This window comes from Rhopalosiphum maidis, chromosome 4, assembly GCF_003676215.2.
Source record: "Rhopalosiphum maidis isolate BTI-1 chromosome 4, ASM367621v3, whole genome shotgun sequence".
NCBI classification, from domain to species: domain Eukaryota; kingdom Metazoa; phylum Arthropoda; class Insecta; order Hemiptera; family Aphididae; genus Rhopalosiphum; species Rhopalosiphum maidis.
Window position 1 is genome coordinate 44,426,565 of NC_040880.1, and position 27,275 is coordinate 44,453,839.

Here is a 27,275-nt window from a genome sequence, read left to right on the forward strand (position 1 = left end):
CCATAAAAAATATCATTGACCTTAACCTTTATACGGTGGCTCACCCTGTGTTATATATCACGATATAATATGATATAGACCATTAACTGTAATTAAAAGACAGCTTTTATTCTGAGTAAATAACACAAGGCGTTTATTTTAAAACGGACGAAGTCAAAAGAATGGAGTTTTTTAAAAAAAAAGAATAAATAAATAATGAAGGATTTTTATTATTATTGGATAAAGTGTTGGTTATTTACAATATGCTATTTTTGCTTTTAAAATTATTGATATTCGACCACCATTTTAACCGTGCCTGTTCAAAAGTGTGCGCGTTGAGATAATAGAAACGAATCTAGTTATAAGAATTTACCAACGGCATTTTAGTCGTTGACAAAATATTCGCAGTGACATAAAAATCTCTGATTCTCAAAAATATAAAAAGATCGTGTACTTTTTGCTGCAGAGCAAGATAAAATAGTATAATAATTTAACTCTCGGTGTGTAAAATAATACGTTGTATTAGTTTTTAAATGGAACTTTATTGTTTTCCGTAAGTGATCTGTGTTCATAAATTACCATTTGACGATTACAACGAGCAATATATATTTTATTTTAGTAATAAATGTATAATATACACATATTTTATTTATATTATGCTTAGTGCACAATATCGACGTGGTGAATGGTTTTGAATCAGAAACTTTTTCACTTTCGTTATTGTTTATTTCAATCCTTAAAATCCGAGAATAACGAAATAAAATATTATATGTAGAAACTTTTTGATACCCGAGCAAATACTGATGATGGTGTGATAGTATAAACATATATCATATTAGTGTATTGAAGTATAAATACATAAATCACCAGTCTGTATCTCCAGTAGGTATCATATAATAATGACATTTTGAATTTATTTATGAAGAAAAATAATAAGACAACCAAAAAAATAGCTATTCGAGTTTCGCAAATCCTTGTACGTATACCCTATTTCTCATGTATCAACGCAGTATCAAAGGGCGTATTTCATACTTTTTTATTTTCGTTCAAAATTTCAGACCACTTTAATATTTACCATAACTACCGAATTCAGCATGACTCAACTGTGACTTATCATGCTTAATTTTCCAATAGATGATTTTGAGTTTTTTACGATAGTTCAGTTATTAAGTGAGTTATAAGCATTTTTAATTTGCACTGTATTATATAATATGCATAAGTTTCTAAAAAATTGAATTATTGTAAAAAACCCACATACAAACATAGATATTATGTTCGTAACGCCAAGTTTAAAAATAAGTCGATTCACTCTAATTTTTAAACTAACTAAGCTACAAGTTATCTGCTGAGCGTAAATTTCCTCTGCTACGCACTTGAAAGACAGAGACAGTAAATATCAGTGTTACTCTTAACAAATATATAATTAGGTACCACTGTATTATACGTAAATATTAATCTGTATGTTTACGATTACACTAAATCCAAAATTAGCATTCTTTTTCTAAACTAAACTTTATACAGAGTACAAAACATGATATTAAGTAATTGTGAAAAATTGATATGACATTTTTTTGTTTATGAAATGTTAAATTATATTTGATCATGTAAAGAATATTGTACCCATATAAAAACAAAAGTGTGTATACGTATTTTTATTTTTATTTGAAAATAAATAACATAATACGCACCTACATTATAATCACATGCAAGCTACGTTTAATATTCATTGTGAGTATTTTCTGTGGCAGAAGTAATTAATTGTTAAAAACTCAACCGGATATAAATTAATTTAATAAAAATAGGATTTTGAAAATTTGTTCTGCAAGGCCAAAATATTTTCTAATGGAAAATTTTAAATTATTCTATAATCTGTTAAATAACGTATTTAAAAAAAAAATTGAAAACTTGAATGAATATATTTTTATTACCTGTTAAATACTATAAATTACAAAAAGGAATTTTGATTAATAACCTGTTTAAAAACATTAATTATGATTATGCAATAATAAATAATATATTAATATACGGATAATACGATTAATATTATAACATTAAATCACGAAATAGATAAACATAATAAAACACTCAATAATAAATGATATGGCACAGTTTTGGGAAATATATTTTAATAATGTAAACACTATAATAAGTATTACGCTAGTTAGAATCCGTTTTGTAGGTATAATTTTTAATAGAAATATGGTAATGTGTTCTTCGAAATTATGCCAAATTTTAAAATGTTGTAGTCCACATTGTAATTAAAGTAGTCTCCTAAATATGCATAGTGCACATCTCTCTTTCTCTTTAATCTCTCTCTTTCTCTCTCTCTCTGTCTGTCTGTCTCTCTCTCTCTCTCTCTCTCTAATCCGGGTAAAATTTATAATAATTTCCGGAATGCGGTATGGTGTGGATAGGAGATCGGAATGTACTGCGACGTCGTCTTATATGATATGCGCGTGTCGTATATACTATATATAATACATATTATACAGGCAGAGCCAGCAGCTGAGACCTGCAGTTTTGTGGTGGTGCCCTTAGAGCATCGTCGTCGTACGTGATATACAATATCATATCATATATATATATGCGCGTACGTATTTGTGTGTGTGTACACACTTATATAGGAAGTACGAAATTAATTTACCATCCACGCTACGGTTTCAGACGGCGAGTGAGGCGTTAAACCACCGGATGGGGTGGTAGTGGTGGTGCAGAGGAAGACGAGAAGGAGAACGCCGACACAGCGAGCATATAGAGAGACGACAGTCAAAAGGAGTAAAAAGGCCACAGATAAAAGGGTGTCAGCAGTGGACGAGTATAAAAGTATATACAGAGTGATCCATTTACACGAATTCAATCAATTCGCCGTTTCTGAAGATTACACACAAACGTTGACTTAGAAAATGTGCGTGTCCGTGTAAAAGCGTCATCTCATGTATTGATTGTAGCCGAGGTGCGGGCTCTCCTGCGTGATACGCATATAGCTATATAATATTACAGTCGACGGAATAAATATATTATCGTTTTGTTATTATGTATAATATTTCGGCAAATACACCCGAATATGTAATATAATACTCGAAAATTCTGTACACAATCGATTTTGACATAGACAGTCGACGACTAGGTGGAGCTATGCACGTGTTTCTGTGTACAACATTACGTTTACCTATGTGTACACTTACTGTACCTATATCGTGTGTGTATACATGTTTCACCATACGTGACTACGACACCACAAAAACTTTTTTACACCATTAACGATATTACGCGGTCACGTAAAAGTTACAAAGCTTCGTTTCTATAGATCACTCAGCGCCATACAAATCTATCCCGACTGTTCTATAATATGTACTTGTGTTATATTATTATCGTAACGTACATCGGGACATGTGTTCGTGTGCAATATAAAATTATAAAACGCGTAGAATCTCCACACTGCAGATACAATATTGTGATGATTTTTCACAATTCCATGGGTATACGTCATGTTCATTTTTTGTGCTTTAGAGAAAACTGTTAAAAAGATTTTTTTTATATATTACATTTTTTTTTTCTTGTCAACAATAAAATTTCTACTAAATGAAAATTATTAAACGTGTAGTTTAATCAACCTTTACCTAATATAATAATATTGTATTATTATGCTATTGATTTTACATATTACAATTATTCAAAATTCAGGAATTTTGAGGTAAATATTTAGTAAATGTAATATTACAATGTCAAAAAATATAAATTTTAACTGAATAAATATTAGAATATTAAACATGAAAATATAAGTTAGGTATAATTTAAAAATAAGTATAATAATAATAATATTATACGAACATTTTTAAATTGTGAAACCAATTTTTGGTAAGATTAAAATTAAATTGATTCAGTAAAATATATTTGGGTGTTCTGAATTACTAAATAATAAATGTTCAATGCTTATACATTATGCAAATTGCAATCTCTGATTGTTATTAAAGAAATCGTAGCCACGAAAAGTCACGCATGGTCGCCACAAACCTAGTAGTGAAATCGTTTTAGGTGTTCTTGTAATGTTATCAATGTAAAAACCGAAATTTTAAATCGTCTTATATTTTATTTACATTTTACATTAAAAAAAAAAAAATTATACCCCAATACTATAAATAAAACTTTCATTAATTGTATAATGGATATATGCTATGTTGATTGTGCAAAGGATGTCGTGGGTTAAGAACCCGTGGCAGCAGACAGGATGTGGGTCGCAGTACTACTAAGGTGAATGTACGACATTTTTCGTGATCGGGATCTACATTTTCTTTATATTTTCTTTTTTTTTGTATTTAAATAAAAAAGTATTTTTAAATTTAAGTAATGATCAATCATGTTTATAAATTGGTATATTCATGGAGTAGGAAAATATTATCAAAGAAGAGTACTTTATTGAGTACTTAATCGGTGCTTGGGTGAGAGAGGGTTTCGAAGCATTCTACATACATTTAAGTAGTATACTAATCATTGACTATAATATTATATTTTAGGTAAAAACCTAAAATGTTTTTAATTGTTTAATATAGTTTTTTAATGTATAGTCTCCACGATAAAGTGATTCTGAGTTTTATCTAACTCATTATCTTTCGTTCTTGTTTATATAGTTATATTCTGAATATTATACTTATATCTACCTATTATTTTTAAAAGAAAAGATCTACATGTACAATTTTGTTTCAAAAATACTGAGACTCTTTTGTTATTTAATCCTAAAGTTTTCTATATTTTTTTTTTCGCTTTAATGTATACGATATGAATTTTTTATTTCAAAGATGGAAAAATGGAAGAGTAAAGTTCATTTTTTAACTTAAAATTCTGAAACATTTTATGAATTCCATACTTATTATTATTTTATATGTATAGCCGCATTTTGTCAACAATTTATATTTTAAATTTTAATAATAATTCTATTTGTATATCATTTACAGATTCTACTATTGTATATGTTCCAAAATTAATAAAAAAAATAAAATAAATAACATATTGATTATACTTATAGTTACGTTTGTAATATCTATCGAGTTTTATGTAAAAAAATCTTAAATTGATATTTTGATTAAAATAGGATACCTAGTTATTTAATTAATATGTTGGGAAAATTAAAATGTCAAAATAATTTGTATTTATAAATACACTAAAGTTACAAACGTACTCGTATAATTCAAACAAACACAAATTAGTAATAATTTATTAAAATAAAATACAATTCAATTTTACAATCATTTATGACTCGTATAACTATTATTAAATTATTTTTCGTCAAATACATTTAAAATTCCCATTTTAGTTATAATAGTTATAAGTTATAACTATTATTTTTGGAAATATCATATATTTGTTTTAGAATTATTTTTTTCAAGGATACCTATTATTTTGAAATATTTTAGTGTAGTATACCCACCTACTTAATGTACTCGTGAACTATCATAGTCAGTTAAAATTACTTTAAGTACATATATTATCGAATGTTTCACTACGTTTAAATCCATTACAATTCCATAAATTATTCAGCAATTTATCATGCATTTGAACTTTGAACTTTGTATAACGGCGTTGTTTTGTCTTCCAGGACGGGTAAACTTCATTACCCGACGGATGTTTGCGGGCCGTTATTTGAAGAGGAATTGGAGTTTTGGGGTCTGGACGCGAATCAAGTAGAACCCTGTTGCTGGATGACCTACACTCAGGTAAGTCTTTCTCAACTGATTTGCATCGATAAATACGCAATTTAGGATATATTTATATTATAATATAACATAGCTGATAACTATATATGTATAATAAACTCGGGTGTAGATATATCTTATTATAATAATAATTACGGTCTTAAACTGTAGTCGGAATTTGATTACATATTAAATTATAAATCCCTTGAGCTCGGCATCGTTCGACACCATTTTATTGTTGTTATTTTAGGTTGTGTTATTGTAGCGAGACACCGCGAAGTTTTGAAATTTATGTCCTTCATTTGGTTAAATGCCGCGGTAAATTAAAGTCTTTGGGGATCTAATTTAGGCATCTTAAAAATATATATAAATTAAAGGGTTACGGACGAATTGGTTTATAGGCTTAAACATTAAGGTTTGATTTTTATCGATATCCGGTTTCTTCATTTGTTTTCGTTCCATTAATGCATTCAATATTTTGACAATGATTCTTACTAACTTTTTTTAATTAAACTTAATTGCGTGTTCGTGATTTTCATTAACCTCTGTATCGCCAATCCTAACGTGATCTAGCTCATGGATCCTGTCAATAATTATAATTCACCATTGTCAATTATTATTTAATAATTAACTACATATTATATTTATATACATTTTTTTTTGTGTGAATAACTATAATTAAAGAAAAATAACGAAACTCAAAATAAATTCAACTAAATTAAAAGTATATTGGCTGTTATTATTGTTCTCCGGGTTGATGACACGAAGAAAAAACACAATTTCAATTTCAGACGAATTTACATAAAACACGTTTGCCACTGTATTATTATTTTTTTAACTTAATTTTATTTTTCTGTTTATAAAATACATACTTATATTTTATTGAGAACAAAGGTGAAACAAGTATGAACACAAGGGTATTTTTTTAATGATTACTTTAAAGAATCTCCATTGGATCAAAATGATCAAATTAAGTTCTCTAAATATAATTCACTGATTTATATATTTTAAGACTATCTACTACACTTTATAAGTAGCTATAATCCTAAATGTGATCAAAAACCTAAAATCTTTACGTTGAGTTAAATATTATCATTGCAATAGCACTTTGATTTAAACGTTCTCAGAATCAGATTTTATTTAAATAAATCAGATTAATAGAAAAATCTGTGTAGGTATTATGTGTGTTATAAATGTATTACAGTTTTCTTATTCATGCAAAGATATAAGTTTAAAGTGTTATTTTTAAAATCAATATTGAATATAAATTTATACTATATTATAGTTATACATATCATACCCATAGTGTTTACAGAAAAAATAATATAAGAAATTGTATTGCACATTCTATAATAAGAGACTCTAATAAAATTCAATATAATTTTAAATTTAGGATACAATTGTATTTTTATAGGTTTTCACAAAATTAATACAAAAATAACCAACCATTTAACAGGATTAAATTGTTGTAAAATACTACTAACAACAAGTTTTTGATTTAAAAAAAATACGAGTAACCTAAAGCAATAAATTAAAGTTATAAATGTTTCATTTACATAATACATCAAATAGATATTTTAAATAATTAAAATATAAAATACTTACTTAAAATTCATATGGGTGTATATTGGAAGTTCAAGCTATACATTTTAATATTCAGAAAATTATCATTTTTTAATTTATATAAATAAATACACCATTAATTAATGTAATCGTTATAGTAATTTATCATATTTAATTTAAATTTTTCTTACCAAAACCAAATGCTTTATCCGTGAAAATGTATGAACCAAAAACGATGTACCTATACAGCATATATAATGTATATTATATATATAGCTTTCTAGCACATTTATAATATTTAAAGAAATAACATTGGTCAATTTTAAATATTTTAAACTTACTAATGTGGGAAATATTTCCTATTTTAATAGGATATTATTTCATTCCTTGAATTCTATATTAAGGATAACGAATCGTATTTGAGTTTAATATCATATGCGACATTCAGTATACCGTATTGAGACTGTCATTATGTTAATTACCTATTTTTTCTGTTATAAATCGTTTAGTGTTGAGATGTCAATTGGATTTTGAAACTTGAGTAATTCCAAATGACGTCAAATGCCATTTTTGTTTCTTGATATTTGATCCCTCTATTCATTCAGCTTAAATTAGGTAACAATAAATAAAAATATTCAATTAATATCTTCCTTGTCATTCACGTACTAAATACATACCTAGTATTAATAATAATAAAGCAGATATTGGTAAGGTAATTATTTACTTTTATCCTTTAGTGTTACGTTCAACATATTTATATTATTGTATTTGCATCTAAATAATCAACATAATTTTAAATATAAATTGACAAGCGAATTAATATTAATCATATGCTTTTACCATTTCAATTTTTTTTTTCAAAGTAAAATTATTTTTTAGTCCTCGTTTTTTAAACATATTATACATTGATTAAATACTGTGTATAAACCTAATTTAGTTAAATCAAAATAATAACCCCTCTGTTTATTTAACAGAGATATGGTTACATTTTTAAGTTTCAATCTTTGATTTTATATTATATATGATTATATTTTAAATTATTACGACATTATATTTCGTATGATAACGAGTAACTATTAAAACAAAATAACATTAATACATCATTTAGTGGTTATTGAGTTATTTACCTATTTGAAAAAATTTTAAAATGACAATTGTTTAAAACATAATACTGCTAGTATATATAAATGAGCTTTTTATATAGTATGGTATGATAAATATTACTGTACAACATAACGTCCATTAATAAATAATAATATTAAAATACAATTATTATGACAACAATAAATATCTATATGGTATAAATAAAACACAATAAATTCCAATCCTGTTGTAGTAAAGAATATATTAAATTATTATTACATAATTTAATAATTGGTAGGTACTAGGTGTATCGTTGTATACATATATAATGTAATTTTAACAATTTTTAGGTGAAAATTTAACTATTTTTTCTTTACCATATAGTCTTTACTATAAAATGATTATTAATAATTTAATACCAATGATAATAATATTATAATATATTATTATAAACATATACATATTTATATAAACTTATGTAATTTAAATAACAGGGATTTTGTTTTTTTAGAAATTTTCAATAATACTTTAAAAATCTGAGCTTAAGTACGATATATCGTATAGCATTTCTTGTGTGTGGTGATAAAAAAAAAAAAAAACTACCACCGAGGTGGTTTTTTGGAAGAAAATAATGTAATAGTATTGGCTTATATGTGCAAACACTCTTGCTAGTGTACAAGTATACGCTAAAGCGTTTTCCTATGGAAATTTTTCTTGTCCATTAGCTTTGGTCGAAATACTACATTTATCATCAAGGAAACATGTTGGTTCAAGGATTTGGAATAAAGAATACTATTGTTGTACAATTCTTCTTCTAAAACAGGACGTAAGGATTATATTATTTCATCACTCCTGCTGCTCAACGAAAATCAATTAAATTTAGTGGAAGTGTGCCCGCAAAAGTAGCACACTAGCTATTGAAAAATGGTTTTGATAGAACACTTTCTGCGGGTTCCAAATAAAAATTACACTCCTCGTCACTATACTAATATTGGCATGCTACTATCTAATGGTTTTAACGGACTCGTGTTTCACGCTATTATACTAGTTAATTTTGTTTGTACAGCGATACATGGTGAAAATATATTTTTTTACGAACCATAAAAGTAAAATATTGCTTAGTAAACATGCATTTACTAAAGTTAAACGTTCACTACTTCTTTCCATATTGTTATCGTTGTTTTTCACTTGATCTTTAATGTTATAAATGCATAATATCGTTACAAATTACGTTATAGTATGTACAAACTTTACCGAATTCGTTTTAGTGAACTATTTTTTAGTATATATTTCATGTCTAAAAAATTATTATCCCTTTGGTAAAACTTGGATTTAACGTGACCACGTTTTTAGCGTAATAATTTCAATGTTATATTGAACTATTCTTTAGTAATCTCGATGACGCGACCGACATCGCACAATAGGCACAATGTTTTTATACAATAATCAATTGAATTAAATAGTTTTTTATTTTATTTTTTTTAAAACAATACTAAGCATGCACTGTAATTGATTGTTATTAAAAAAAAAAAAAAATCTATTGTCATGAGTCACATTCACAGTCGATTGTACGCGTTGACGTACACTATGGATCCTGTAACAGCTAAATGGTGATCCAATTGTATATAAAACCTTATGACATATTATATTACATAATAATGTATCATGCACTTAAAATATAATATACTTATTGCCTTGTAGGAATATTGTCATATGATGTGTCGTGAATCTAAAAAGCTTTTTGCAGTAAACGTTTTTACTTCTATAATCATATTGTTTTTATTGCCCTTAAAATCGTCTTGTATAATATATTCTATATTCAAAGAGGGATTAAGATTTAAGGCTGTTAAAACCATAAAAGAAAATGTACACTAATACATCATATCATAGAGTTTTTCAGTTATTGTTGTTGTTGTTATTATTACTATTATTTTTTTAATATAATTTACTTGTGGCCCGTTATTATGTGATTTAGAGTAATTATGTAGTTGAAGTGGTTTACTTTCAAATCAAATAAATACATAATCAAGAAAGTTTTTGGAACAATGATTTATTTATATAATTCCAAAATGCGAGTGGTTTAAATATTTTAATTATTAATATATTAAAGTAGGTACAAAAATCATTATCATTACTTTAAGTATAAATTAAAAATATGATCTTGGGCAACATTTTCTATTAACAATAATTGTATTTAAGTAAGATATTAAAAAAAACAGTATAACATAAGTAGATATTCATTAATTAATAAATATGAATTTATTTCGTATATATTAATATTAGTATAAATGGGTGATTCAATTTTTTAACATTAATATACACATTGTCAAAATAGCAAAAAATAAGTTAATCTAAATTATTTTGTTCAAGTTATAAAAATTAATTTTAAACATCCAATAAAAACATCTACATTACATTTTGTTTTGATTTTAAAATTTATATATTATATAAGATACACTTTAATGTATATACATATTTTTTAAATTATTCATTAAAAGGTTGATACCGAAAGAATTCTAAGTTATATACAATACAAAAGTTTTACAACATAAGCATTACAATTAGCCACATGTAGGCACTATATAGACATTTAAAAAATACTCGTAGATTTACATAATATTGTCTGTACATGGTTCCTACTGACGATAAATTTAAAAAAAAGGTTACCTGAGCTATATCGCCAGAATATTTCACACAATAAATTGAGATTTATAAAATACCTATAGTTAAATACAATAAATTATACATTTTATTGGTTTGATTTGGTCAGAGTTTGAAATACTTAAGTATTCTATTAAATATAGCACCATATAATTATTTAACACTAACATGTATTATACACATCGACAATAGAATTATTAGTATTGTTCATGTCCCAAGTTCATACGTAATATGATTGCTTAAAATATGAAAATATAAAAAGGCAACGATTCATTTAAGTATAAATATGATTTTGCTTTCCCATTAATCCGCCTTTATCCGCAATATTATATTCACGCTGACGATATTTCAATATGTGTACGTCGTGAGTTTTACAATTGTTAAAACAAAATATTGTAATATATGCATTCATTTTTTATTTTATTTTTTTTATTACAAATTACGTAAATGTATTATTTTTTTTTTCATTCGTCGGGATGCGACATGGTATGGTATGACAGACACACAGCGTGTGGCTTAAGCGCTGTTATGATTGGGCCGTTGTTACGGAAGGATTATAGAAAAATTCCCATTTGCCGGTACACATATCCAACCATCGCACTACACAAAACCCTATAAACCCAGGCAACTACCATAACCGGTAAAAATTAAATGCAAATAATAATAAAATAACTTGCGGACTGTGTACATAGTATTATAATATAGTCAATAAAATGTACTCCACTCATATACAATTTTAAACATTATTATATTTATATTATAACAACCCGACGGTTGTTATAGTTCAATCAGAATTATATTATACTCGATGATTTTTTTTAATATTAAATTTTAATAAAATTAAATTTGAAAAAAAAAACATATTTCCGTCTAACAATTATATTATTATTATATATTATGATTTAAACACAAATAACTATTATTGATCTTCATAAATTATTTTTATAGACTTACTGTTTGGCAATGTCACTAATATTAAAAAAAAATAAGCTACATAAATAAATTTGACATAGAATTATACGTAAAAACGTTCATGTATTTGATTGTATTTACTTTCTCTTTTATAATTATTAATTATTATTGAACCCTAAAACGTACTTCAAAAATGATTTAAAACCGTTGTCATTTTTCAATATGCATAAACATAATATATAAATTATATTAAATCAATTTAACATGTTTCATTTATCATTAATATTTTTAGTTACACATACTTAATATAAATATATATTTCTCTCGAAACAAAATACATTTTGATTTATCAATTTTTATTTTGTTTGTTATAGTTTTTTTTTCTTTTAAATTTTGCGAAGATTTCTTTGTAAATATAAACTTTGACGAAACATTAATACATTTAAATCTATTCTTCAATTATAAAAACAATATATATATAAACTGTTTTAGTACGAATAGAATACATTTAATATTTTTTATGGACAATATTATAAATTACGATATAGTGGTATATATTATGTGTGTGTGCGATATTAATTCAATTGTTTCGAATTTATTTAAAGTCGATTAAACTATGGCAAACGTCTAATAAAATACATGAACTAAATTCATGATCGAATTATTATAACTTCCAACTAACTATATTTTATTTGCATTAATTAATTATTAACTATAAAATAATATTCTGTAAAGTTATATTTTTTTTGTACTATGACGTATTGATAATATGATCACTTCATATTTTCTTGAGTACGAGTTTCCAACATTTTTCCGTTAGGTTAATAAAAATTGTGATAAAAATGAATATATATATATATATATATATAATAAATACTATATATTTTTATAAAATCGATAATATAGGTACGAATACGAACTATCAGTGTATTTTTTCGATAACGGTTTTTATGGGTAATAACGTAATAATGTGTTATTACACTTATTAGTATATTATTGCACATCGACAGTGGCATTTCTTTGGCACTTTCAGATTTTATATACTTACATTATACCTCATATACACTTAACACGTCATCTAATGTGCATTGGAGTACTCGCGTTATAGCGTTGGAAACAATATTATTACTATCACCGTTACGGGACAACGGCATTACTACAGACATTTTTTCTTTAAAGCGATGGCATTTAATCTTTTAGTCTTCAAGCGAAATGGCAATAGTGGTATATAGTATTATGTATAGGTATATATCGTATCGCATATAAAATAATATGGTTTGTTTGCCAATAGTCTCTGTTATCGCGATATCGTTAAACATATGGCTGCTGTTCCCTATACAGGATGGACCGCCGTGGAATTTTCTCATTTTTCCCGTAAATTAAACACGGTAAACGGTAATACACTATCGCCCGCCCTATATATTATGGCGTTCTCGACAGACGGTGCCAGTTTTCATTTCTAGTAGTACGTCAACATCGCGTTGGTAATGCTAATCGGCTACATTCATCTTCCTAACCAGTTTTATTGCACCTATACATTGCATATCATAATATACTACCATCCATTGAAATTTACTGGAGTGTGTGTATTGAATTACCTATAGGATATTATACCTACCTATGGTTTTTGTATCCATTCTTGATAGTTGATAGCTAAATAGAATGACCTAAACAATAATACAGTTTGGAAACAGCCGTCTAAACTCAGTATACCGACTAACATCAACGCTGTTCCTAATCGTATTATGTTGTGATAGTCGTTTATGAATAAACTGCTTACAGAACATTGTACTTTATTTTATGTATAAGCGTTTCAAATTTATATGGCACTATTGATGATTAAGAAGGAAAACAACTCTTACTTATTTCAAAAAAGGTGTGATTGTCCATTAAATCCACTCGTTTAAACTTTGAATGCTTATTGATTAAAAATAAAATTATTATTCAAATTTTTATTATTTAAAAAAAATTATAGTGTTATGAAATATAAAAATACTTTAAACTTCATATTTGTTTTTCATTACAGCGAAAATCAATAACTAGGAAAATTAGTGTAGGTCAATAAAATGCATCAACCGTATTATGGCATGACCTAAAAACATAACAAAATAAATATCTTGTGACTAATTATTGATGCCGATTCGTGGACTGTCTGTTTAGAACGACGTGTTATAATGTATGTCATGAGACATGATAGATAAATTGTTCAATTATAATTGTTAGTCCACAATTATGAAAACGGCGACAACAGTCAAATTTCATGTTTTTTATAACTAAACAGTATACTCGGATGTATTATAACATGACTTATCGGCGAAGAAACTAATTAATCGAGTAGTTTTCCTCGTACATTACTTATTACATATTATTATCGCTGGAACATCATTATCGTAAGTTTGGCCAGCAATGTCTTGCTATACTATTTCAATCATTCTTCCGTATTAAAATTAATTTTAAGACGTGCACGTGCAAATTATTTTAAGTCAAATTAATATAATCCTTACATAATTCCTTTCTCCTTGAACAATGAAATATTATATAGTAGGCGTACTTAGGTGTATGTATGTATATTATTATTATTAAATTATCGTGAATATATTAATATTTCATTTACTTGAATTTATTGTTATCTATTAGTTTGACCATACGGATTAATGTCAATAAATTTAATAAATATTTAATACAAAATAAATATAAATTATTGTTTAATGTAAACTGTTTATTAAAATTAAACTTGTTTGTCGTTATCTAAAAGAAAAAACAAGTAATCAACAATATGAGTTCATATTAAATGATTTAGAAATATTTATGATAATACAATTTATTCAATTTATAATGAAATAAATGACTAGGTAACTATTTAAATGCATTTAATGAGAATCGATTGTTTTTATAATGTTAATCGTTTTCATGAATATCAAAAGCCTACATTTTCTTAACGACATTATTTTTACTGATCGGAAAACTAAATACCAATTAAGGCACGAACTATTAATGAACAGTTTTTTAAATATTTTATTGGTTGTATTCAAGAACATTAATTTGTCGAATTAAAAACTGGGAAAAAAAATAGACAATTGGATCTTGATTTTTATATTATATGTAGGATTTGTATCTGTAGCTTACTACAAATCCCATAAAATGGAGCTTAAACAAAGAAACTTTCACAGAACATTTACTTTAAAGTACTTCAAAGCCAGTCTTAAAAAAAAAATAACATTTTAGTATAAAAGTTTTTTGTACGATATCGATTTCTTTTAGATTCAATTTCAAAACTGACTTTTATGTTACTCTTGTTTATTTAGCTTGAAGATTTATTACTTAACGTTTATTAGACCTATCTATTTCATTTATTTTGTAAAGCAGGTGTATTCTCCTACTTAAATTACTCTATTTGCTCATTTCCATACAAACATTTCAATACTAAATAATATAAGTTTCTAAAGGAATGTCGCATAGAACCAAAAAATTCTATTGACATTTACTACTGTTTATATTTACTTATAGACTTATTTTAAGCAATATTTTACTCATTTTATAACTCATACTATTGTTTAAATTTATAAATCGCAAGTTATATGCATCGATGTTATAGGTAATAATTTTGTATTTCCTAACCTATAATGTAAAACACGATTTAATTACAATATTTTTGTAATAAAATAATATATAAACTTTTTTTTAAACTTAATTCCTTATTTAGCAATCTGTTACAAATTTGAACAATAAGCTTAATTTATAAAATAATACAATAACAGGATAACAGAGTGAAGAGACCTCCCAATGGAGGTACTTTGTCAAGACAGTAGTTAAACTATATTACACATTTTTACATTTTTTTCTTCAATTTATCTTATCAGGTTACGACACCACTGTCTTTTTAGTCTTTTTTTAGGGTTGCCTGGAATAGTTGCAGATGAAAGTTGAGTAATAATATGGTTTGAGTGTTGGGTTAGTCGGCTATTGAAACACTTGTAATGTAGTTTGACTAACTCGGTGATAGTTGATATTTTTAAATCAGAGTGGAGAGATTTATTGAAGATGTAGAATGGAGCTTTTGAAACTGTTCAAAAGACTTTGGATTGGAACCTTTGAATACGGTTAGTATTAGATATTTTAGCTGCACCCCAGAGCTGGATATCATATGTCCAGATGGGTCTTAGGAGTAGTTTATAAATTAATAGTTTGTTAGTAGTTTTGTTTTTTTGGCAGTTAATTAGGGTCGTAGGAGACGAAAGCAGTTATTAAGTGCGACAATTTTGCTTTTGATGTGTGGTGCCCAAGTAAGTCGACGGTCGATGTGAATTCCAAGATATCGTACCCATTGGGCATTAGGTAAGGTTTGGTTATTAAAAAATAGTGTCGGGCATGTGCCATGTCGAAGAGTAAAAGTACAATGGGTGAATTTGCTTTCATTCATTTTTACTCCCCAATCTCTATACCATGTTTCGAGAAGGTGGAGATCATTTTGAACATAGAGAGGAGCTAAGTTAGGATCTGCACTGCAAGCTACTATAGCTTTATCATCTGCAAAATCTCCGACTAGAGTTTGGTTTGTGTTAAGTTGGTCAGAAACGAATAAATTAAAAAGTAGAGGGGCAGTAACTGCGCTTTATGGTACACTAGCATTAATTCCTGCTGGAGGGGAGATAGCAGAGCCTATACGCACTGAGAAAAAACGGTCTTCTAAATAAGATTTTAGGATTAAGTAGTAGTAACTGGGTAGTAGGTGTTTTAGTTTATAGAGTAAACCTGCATGCCATACCCTATCAAATGCTTGAGAGACATTGAGGAAGGTCCAGTACAGTAAAGTTTTTCCTCTAATGCGTAAGAGATTTTATCAACTTATCTGTGTACTTGGTGTACGGTAGAATGGCTATTGCGAAATCCGAATTGAGAGTTGGGTAGTATATTTGCATCAGTGAATATGGGTAGGATACGTTTTAATAAAAGTTTTTCAAATATTTTTGATAGGATCGGGAGAAGACTTATTGGTCTGTACGATGAAGGACAGTTCGGGGGTTTATTAGGTTTAAGGATCATAATTATAGTGAAGTATTTCCATAGGATTGGGAAGTACGATAGTCTGATCATTGAATTGTATATTTGAGTAAGGAATATGATAGTTTTTTTTTGGTAAATATTTAATTATTTCAGCGGATATCAGGTCGAAACAGGGTGATTTTTTAAAGGCATTTATTTTATAATAAATTCAACTCCGCCGGGAGAAAAGGCTCGGGGAAGAAGGGACATTTGCAGAGGAGAGTTGAGAATATTTTCAATGTATTTGATTCTATTTTGAGATAGAATATCATGGTGTGGTTGGAATGTATTAGCTAAATGTTTTGCGAAGATGTTTGTTAGGTCTAGCTCAGATGTAGCGCAGCTGCCATCGTCGTTGCGTATTGTAGGTTGTGGTTTACGGATATGGAAAAGTTTTCTAGTATCTTTCTAAAGGGTACCATCTTTATGAGAGAGTGATGATAGATGTGTAGCATATGATTCGGATCTATGGTTAGCTAATAGGCGTTTAAGTTTTAGTGCAAGAGCATTGTAGTGGCGTTTGTCTCCTGGGTATCTATTGTTTTGCCAATTAGCACGAGTACGCCGTTTCGTTGAGATTAAAGTCCTTATATACGCAGGAAGATTGTTAGGCGACTTTTTAAAAAGTAATAATTTGGATGACTTCCATATCGATAATTGTATGTTATGTGTGAGCAAATTAACAGCGTCGTCAATACCATTTGTTGTTTTTAAACGAATTTTTAAGTCAGTTTTTCCCAATAAGTTTGTATCAAATTTTTCCCAATCAGTTTGATGTTGGGAAAAAACTGTGGTGGTCAATTTTTTGAGAGATTGGCAGACTATGATGGGCAGAACCAGAGAGTGGTCTAAGCATGGGTCTAGAAGGTTGAGAGTTTACGTATGAAGGTTATTAGGAATTTTGATGATAAGTATATCCAATATATTGGGGTTTTTATAACAAGATGTAGGGCAGTATGTGTAATTAGGAGAAGACAGAATAGATATGTTAGAGTGATATATAGATTGTAGGAGAGAGTTTCCTCTGGGGTTTGTAGCACGGTAGCCCCATTGGATATGTTTTGCGTTTAGGTCGCCGCCTACAATAAAATTATTATTCAGGGTAGACAGGTATTCGTTAAATTGGTTGGTAGAAATTTAGTGTTTTGGTGGACAATATGTTGCTGCTATTGTAACAGGTATATGGTTAAGAACTAAAAATGTTGCACATGATTGAATGTGAGTTGTAATAAAATTAGAAAGTGCAGTGAATGTGAGTGAGGATCTGATAAAAATAGCTGCTCCCGCGTTAGTGATATTATCTGGGTGGTTTGCACGATAAGCGTAGTAGCCAGGAAAATTCATATAAGGTACATTAGTGAAATGTGTTTCAGATATGAGGACAATGTCTATTATTTTTTCTTGAAGGGTGGCGAGGAGTTCATTACTGTTATTTTAAGGTCATTAGCGTTCCATAATAGGATGAGTAGAGAGTTGGAGGTATATGAGTTATTAATCATTTTTAATTATTGAAAGTTTAGAAATTACTGTAGTCAGAAGAACAAGTAAAGGATTAATCATAGACTTAAGCATTTTCTAGGTAGTTGGAGGGGATAGAATCGGCTTTTTTATTTTGAGTAGTGTCATTACCAGTTACATTTGCATAAGATCGGTCACTTGTGTTTGTGGATGGTGGATTCCGAGTAATTAATTACTCTGTATTTTATAATGCATTATAAATATTAAAATATAGTAAAAAAATAAATAATACTCTATAAGTACTAAATAAGCCATTATCAAGTTCACAGACAGGGCACCAGTTAATCCGCTAATATCAATGAATAATGATTCATGACAGATATGTACATAAAGTTGACTAATAAATAAGTCATCGAAGCCCATAGGTAGGTACACATTATATAGAAAACAATTCTATCAATCATTTTTTATGACTGTTGCGTTAGTATAAATATACAACTGGCTGATATAAGCTGATTAAGTAACATTAAATGTTATATAGATGTTAATTTTGTTTATTCTTAATATTATCGAACATTACGTGTAATTGACACGTGATTGATTGTTATCAATTCGTCATTGTATGAATAACGATACAAATAATATTTTTACAAGTAAAAATAACAATGATTTATATCACTATTTATTCAACCAATATAAATTTGGAAACATTTTTTTTTTTTTTTTATTGATCAGGTTTAGCATGATACAATATAATATAGCAATATTTTTATTAAACATCGACAAGTATATATAGTTCTGGTCGCGTATATTTCTTTTGAATATCGATCTGTTGTATACTACACATAAAAACTGTTAGGGCATGTATGGCATATTATTCACTGTAGTTTTTTTGGCAGTCAAAAAATGAATATAATAAAATATGAATACATGTAATGCACGAGTAATATTATAATATAATATAATGTGAGTAACGGAAAATCGATTACCAATACTACTATATTAGATTTTAGTGTTTTGAGCATTTTTAAGGGATAACGTCTATGTAGTGCGTACATAGTACATACTTTGAATAACCTCAGTGTCGTTAAAAATCTAAGCTGCTAAAATTCTAATATTTTATAATGTTCACGTGAATCGATTAAATTACAAACGAGTAAACGAGTTTACGGTGGTATGACAATCAATAGTCCTGAATAAACTGCAGTCACTACAATTCCATCCACTATATACAGCTATATTTTTACATCATTGAATTGCGATGAGCACAGTAAACGGATGAGTAAGTAAAATAAAGGGCCCGAATTATTTTAATATCATTATAAAGCACACTTCGCTAAAAACAAATATATATATATATATATATATTTATACATTTTTTAGTTAAGTTGAAAAAAAATGTAATTCTTTTTTTCCCTCTCTGCAATTTCACATAATAACAAATATATTTTTTGATAAACAATGCATTTTTTGTTAGAATAAAAAAAATGTGTATGTTGCATAATATATATATATATATAGTATATATTATAATTTATAACTATTCATAGGATATCGTTATATTTTATACTAGACTTAATGTAAAAATATAAATACATAATTTAACTTTTAGATTTTGCTCTTAAGAATAGATATTTTACATGGATTTTAAATATAATAAAATGGTATATGTTGGATACCTTATACTCGCGCAAGTTAAATATTTCTAATTCGAACTATTAATATTGTTATGATTTTACATGTAGAAAACTGAAAAATTATTTACAAATATAATTGTAATTTGCTATCGATAGTTTTGCTGTGATTCGTTATACTATAAATTACAAGACTAATATGGTATTAATTTTTAACATTTTCTTACAAGTAATAGTGTCGTTATGATAAAATAACGCATATTGTGTATTCACGTTCAAAAAGCAACACGAGTAAGTGTTAAAATCAACAGTATTTTTAGTGGAATCTAAAAGTGTAAAAACATGTAGGTTACTCGAAAACAACGATGCGCAAGCACAAAAATGAATAAATTATGCAAGAGACACTGAAAGCGCATTGTCATGAATTCTAGAGTTTCTTTTTTTTACTAAAAATGCAATAAAATTATACAATATCACTTTATTTTTCAAAAGAAAACATAATAATATTGTGTGGTTCAATATTTAAAACTACTTATACATTCGCAGGTGTCTGGCTATACGTAATTCGTCTCAAATTTTTTCCGAATCGTTATAAATAAACGTATAATTAAAAATTTAAATCGCATTTTCATAGTATGCTTGTGGATGGTGAACTGTTGTGATACAAATAGTATCGAACAATATTTTTTTTTTAAATCAAAGTTGATAAAAAAAATACCTATAAATAATAGTATAAAAAAATATCGCAATTCAAAAATCATAATATTATTCTGATAATCAATTTGCGTTAACCGCAGGAATTATAAAAATAATTTGTACATTTATATAAATATTGATGTAAAACCCGGAATATAACATTTCCTATAATAGTAGAATAATTTTAGGTCCTACAAAGGAAAAAATCTTTGGACAGCGTACGCGTGTTGTTTTTCTTTTTTTTAAAACGAAAAATTAATGTGAATTCGAAAATTAGGGTCACCGTAAATTGTGTATGAAATTATAGAGACCCAAACATACTTAGTCAAGCTACGTCTTTGACCAAAATGGGCTGCCAGAAAATTAGTTTTCTATATATTAGGTAAAATTCGAGCGGATTACACGATGTGTAACGGTATACCTACTGTTGTACGTGTAGTGTATAGCTGTATTGTAACTGTTATTATTATTATTTAACGAAACGTGGCTAATCTGCTCGCGTTCGGATCCTATATGTATACGTATGATATTGTATAGGTACGCGGAGGAGGAACTTTTGTTTTTGCTCGGCTCGGCGTCGACGATTTGTCATCGAGTTATTAATGGACGCCGTGTCCGGTCACTGCTGAAGCGTAATGTCGACCGGCGTGTGTGTTTGCGTGTGTGTGTGTGTGTGTCAGCAAACCAAAACTCTGTTCAGAGGCTCTATCAGCGTCCTATAATCATTTTTTTCTTCCGAATATATCGTACGTGCGTATAGGTGCGGAAGAATCGGTGAAGTGTGCGCCGGTTACGGAGGGAGTTTTTTTTCTCTGAGATTTCGGTACACATCGGTGGGAGCTGATCGAAGCACCACGAAACTTTTATTATTTACTACCTGTAATAGTTGATTTTGAAGCTGAAACGTGATATTTCACCGACATAGTTTCACGTCGCGGGCAACACATGACCATATTATCATGTTTAATAGACGACGAGTTTGTACAGGACATTATCGTCCTAGGTTGTGCTTATGTATTTGTTCCTATTATTATTAAAACCAATATCATTGAAAGCTACAAAAATAAAATATAATCGGGTCACCTGAGCTTTGGTTTTTATTTTAAAAACAAAAGATATAATAAAAAGGCAGTATTATAATATACGGTTGTTAAAAAAGAAAATTAAAACTATATTTTATCCCTCCCAACCGCGTCTCTGCCGCCATCGTCCCTGTTGTATACATTATTATTGAACCGCAGTCGTCGTCGTCGGTATCCCTCTCTTTTATTCGTGTGACCGATATTTATTGCTCCTGTCTTGAACTCCGAAATACAAGAACGAGTAGACCCGTATAGAGGTACTCGTAATACATATTGCTATCAGTTTAGATACGTTTTTGTGCAGACACGTGAGATATCGCATTGTTATATCGCGTTGACGGCAACAACACGTACCACGACCTCGGTTGGGGATAATTCATTTACGGCGCAGACCGTAGCCTTTATTTCCATCTTCCCACGATGTTTGATCGTGTGTGTCACGAAAGAATATACACTATACCTACAATAATTGTCTTCGGATACGAAAATATATTGTATGCGTATATCGTGTAATATAATTTGGTGCGATTTTGACGAGTAAAAATAATAATATTACTCTACCTATCCCCTTCGAGATAACCTATTGTTTTCGTGTGTATGTTTTTCTCTCGCTATCATTACATTTTGTACGAAAAGGCAAGAAGACGACTGCTGGGAAACGGCAGGGGTTAACTCGGACAAAATTCATTTTTCAAAAGCCGAAAATCCCACCTAACCCCGTAATCCGCAGTAAATAATAAATAACGAGTCGTCATGACCTATCACTCTTTTTCATAAAATATTATAGTACAGCCGTAACTCATTCAATCTTTGACTGAAGGGCGAAGGCTCTGAAGGGGGAAAATTAAAATAAATATACTGATCACGAATCTTAAATATTTTATAAAATATTATACAAAATAAGTTGCCGAAGAATTAAATACCTACTAAATTGTCTGCAAAAATGTAATGCATATCATTAATTACTAATACCTGTAGAATGTAAGTTAGAAATCAGAATAATTTATATTTCTTTTAATTCAGAGTAGAGTGAAGAAGTTAGTAACTAATTTAACAACTGTTGCTGTAATATTTTATTTTTTTCCTTTGAACAGTTTTTTATCAAACTACTTCTTCCAATTGGTACTTGCGTATACTCATTTTTCATTATACTAATAATATAATATTATAATTGGTACCTACTTTTTAAAGATATAACTTTTAGATATTTGGACTTAAGATAAATGTATAAGGAAAAACTTTTTAAAAATTACGGAAAAACTATATAAAATTGACTTTATCTAATTCGAATATCATGTCTTACACTAAAATGTTTCTTAAAAATGTATTTCATAGTATTATAAGTACTTAAAGACACAGTAAATCATACTTATTCCTACGAAATTTATTATTATGCAATGTTAATTTTATTAAAAATGTTATGACCAATGAATATAGCCACGAATATTACCACCAAGTTCTATATGGAATAATTTTATTTAATGTACGATATCTATTGCAGTGACCTATTCAACGACTAGAACACAATAAGACACATATTGTTATACAGTAGACCAAGTTTCTCAATTATTTTTTATTTATTTTTTATCAATTATAACAATGAAAACAAAATATAGAATATATTGATTAAATTGAACGAAAAGTTGTCTTTCAAATTTATTTCAGCAGAAAAGTATACATAACACTTTGTATTATTTCGATGCATTTATTTGTTTTGTTTTTTTTTTTTATTACAGTCCATAGTGGGTAGTAGAAAGTAACAACTGGAAAATAAAAAAAAAACAAACTAGAAACCAATAAGGATTGGTAGTTAATTTGTTAATAAAACCTTTTCGCGATCAACCGGCGTGTAATCAATATAAAAATAAGTATTTTTACGGTAGTTTAACGTATTTGGACAGACGTTTAAAATGTACACGTCTACAATAATGATAATAATATATTATAAGGATCGATATGAACAGTAATCAGAGCGACCCCGTTATATATAATACATGACGTCGAACCGACTTTGTTATTTCCGTTGCCATTGGATATGTGTGCTGTAAAAAACAAAAATAGAAAACTTTTCCGCACACTTTAGAACTATAACGCACGTGGCATAGGCGACCTGGATTATCGATAACTCGCAACAAACAATAATATACTAATGTAAATACATTATTGGCATTGCGTTCTCACGTTTATTATACCACGTAAGCACGATCGCATTTAAATTTTAAACAGGCGAGAGACAACATTTTTCGTTAAAATTAAAACATTAACATTCAAGATTTACATAATATTAAATATTACGCGTTAGTGGATACGGCTAGCTAATTTCGCGATCGAGTTATATAGCAAACGCCGGCCGTATAGCTTGTCATCGCCTGACGCCTATCGCGGGCAACTATTATTATTATCTATTATATTTTTTTTTCACACGCGTATATACATGCAACTTTTAAATCGATAATTTATTTCGAATTTTTGACGATCCGAAAACTTCAGCCATTTACGACGGTACGCGTCGGCGATGTCTGTGGTACCTTTCCGATTATAAAAACACGCTATTCTAGACGTATTATACTACTACCAGATTACGTTGCTGACCCGCAAGAGATTATCTACCTTAATAATTGTCGCATGTTTTGTCCGTTGACGAGCTTTTATAAACGTAGTAATATTTTCTAAAAAAAAAAAAAAAAACAAATCCTCGAATTACAAACGACATTCACACTGACTTGTGTCATATTTCGTGAAAATTAACCACCATCATTTTGTTTAATGAAATTATTTATTTACTTACTAAATGTACTTTTTTATACTTAAAAAATATTGCACGAATAAAGCTAATTAACGAAAATAAAAACCCATAATATTAATATAAAATATTATATTGTGCGTAAATAAACTGTCAAAAACAGGAATATTATTACTTTCTTATTATTTGCAAACTAATGGAATAGGTACTATTTTATCAAATAGAAATAAAATTACCTAATATAAATGTTTAGATACCTAGTTACTAGTTAATGTAATAATTTTATAATGGGAAAATTTACTTTCGAAAATAGTTGTTGAAACTTACAAATAAAATGTATTCTCTATGAAAAATAATATCACACTATAATAAATAATAATACATAATGTATCATAATATGGTTTTAGATTATGAGAGAATGGAAATGACAATAGCTATGGAGGAAATTAATAACAAAACATGTTTAAGATAGTATTTTTTATGGCTATTAGATAGAATGAAGTCGACAATAGTTTTAATCTTTTGTTTCAAAATAAATGTCGGTGAAACGGTAGTCTCGTCGATTGTATTGTATTAAATTTCGTTATTTTTATTCAAGTAATCTGAAAAAAAAAGATTTATACGTTTTCAAGAAAGGCCGGAATAATGAGAGCGAATATATTATTCCGTTTAAAGTTTTAAAACTACTTTAAAAAAATATAATTTCACAAATGTTTTCACAAATTACTAAATAACGACACCTTTTTTTTTCTTTTTCAACACTTCAAGACGGTACGAAGTGTAATATAATGTTTTATTTTAAATGAACACAAATCATATTTTATGACCCGTAATGATAATGGGTGAAAACGGAAAACTAATAAATTTACCGTATAATACTATAATCATTATATTATTATATAGCGTTATACGGCGTTGAAAGTTCCGTACGAATTATCATTGTTATAGACAGGCTATATAAACAACTATCCCACTGTGCGATGTAAGTTACAAAACGTTGCCGTTATGTTGTGTAACTTATGTGTTTTGATCACACGGAAACCAAGTTACCGAGTAACGTCGATGCGACGATGCGACGATGCGACATCGCGTATTCGCATGGTCGTTCCACATAAAAAAAAAAAAAAAAAACCGATAGCTTATTGAGATAATTATTGTATGTGTCGTCAAACGACTTTCGGTACTTTTAAAAATACTAAAAGAATCATAATAATATTATCGTGTTTACACGAAAACACACTGCTGCAGCCTTCAATTATTATAATAATAATATTATTATTACTTTGTTATCGCGTGTGTTTAAAAATATACGTATAATGTTATTAGCACTGGTTTTCCATATCGTATGTCGGCCGAAGCCGAACCCTGCCGGTGACGGATCGGCAAAATATTTTATACCTGTCCAACGTCCATATTATTATATTATTATGTAACGGCCGTAATATTCTTTTGACCAGTAGGCAGGCAGTAGTTATCGTCGTCGCATTCATTTGGCGCGTTGTCGTCGACGTGGACGGAACGGACAGCGTTTTTCGTAAACAAACAACGCGTTATGACGAGATCGCGGGGAGCAACGGCCATTATGATATTATTATTATCGGAATAAAGAAATGTCAATGCGGCGCTATAACTATTGAACGTCCAAATCGATGTCGTTTCATTGCTCCGGTCGTCGGCCGTTGTTGCTATCGTCAGTCGACTTTTGTTTTCGCTTGAACTGCCGCCACTCGAGTGCCCCGGAACACCGTCCCCGCCATCTGCAACAGTAGTATTCCGAGACTTGACACTCTGCCCAGAGCATCCGCAGATAATGTGAATCACGACTTTTTTTCTAGGATCAAAAATCTACACGCCTCGTTTCCCGCGAAGCCTTTATTTATTTCTAACGTGTGCGTTTCTCGAGTGGCGAACTGCGAAACGGCACGGACAATATAATAATCGTTTTGAATATATTATTCTATTTCACATCGAAATAAATAACCGAATTAAACGAAACCCACATAATATGAGATTTTCAGATTGGCCATACTAAAACGTGAATAGTTAGTGATGGGTATATATTAGATATGAAATAAATGGGACAAATATGTTTGTCTAAATAAAAAAAAAATTAAAACATTTTTTTTTTTTTTTTTATCTAGATAAAAATACAAAATTCTCATGTCCATATATTACGTGTATTTGAAATTGTTTATACGATTATCTGAATCTTATTATTATTTATTCATTTTATCTTAACTGGATTTTGGCGAAATTGAAATGAGCTTAATATATTTGCATAAAAATTAAGCATTCTGCCGTGTGGATGAATAGTATGAGAAATACTATCGGGATACGATAAAAATATCTTTGTAATATGTGACTATTACGAAATTCAATATTTATTAATAGATTAATACATCGAAATGTAGCTTTTGTGTAAAGCTGATTTTAATTAAATATTTTAAGGACTATTTGTTTATTTTTTAATATTTAATACAGGTACGCACATTCAAACTTTCAAGATTTTTTTTTATCATTAGTTCAACTGTTTAAATTTTATAAGTAACTACGTAAATAATAATATTTATAATTAAAAAAAAAAAAAACCCAATTTAAAATCTTAATTTAAAAATGTTCAATTAAAAATAAATTCATATATACCGGACAAAGTAAAAAATAATTAATAAAACACGATTATAAAAAAATAAACACACTTTAGGTCCTTATAATGCTTTGGAATTATAAACAA

At 28.3% G+C, this 27,275-nt stretch overlaps 1 protein-coding gene across 2 annotated transcripts in view; it reads left to right on the forward strand.

Annotated features, from left to right (window-relative positions):
- Nucleotides 1-27,275, forward strand: part of LOC113557379 (potassium voltage-gated channel protein Shaw-like) — a 120,274-nt gene that overhangs the window by 51,995 nt on the left and 41,004 nt on the right. For both annotated transcript variants that reach the window (XM_026962862.1, XM_026962861.1), the window contains one exon: nt 5,573-5,690. In XM_026962862.1, the coding sequence (XP_026818663.1) occupies nt 5,573-5,690 (118 nt within the window). The remainder of the gene's footprint in view (nt 1-5,572; nt 5,691-27,275) is intronic.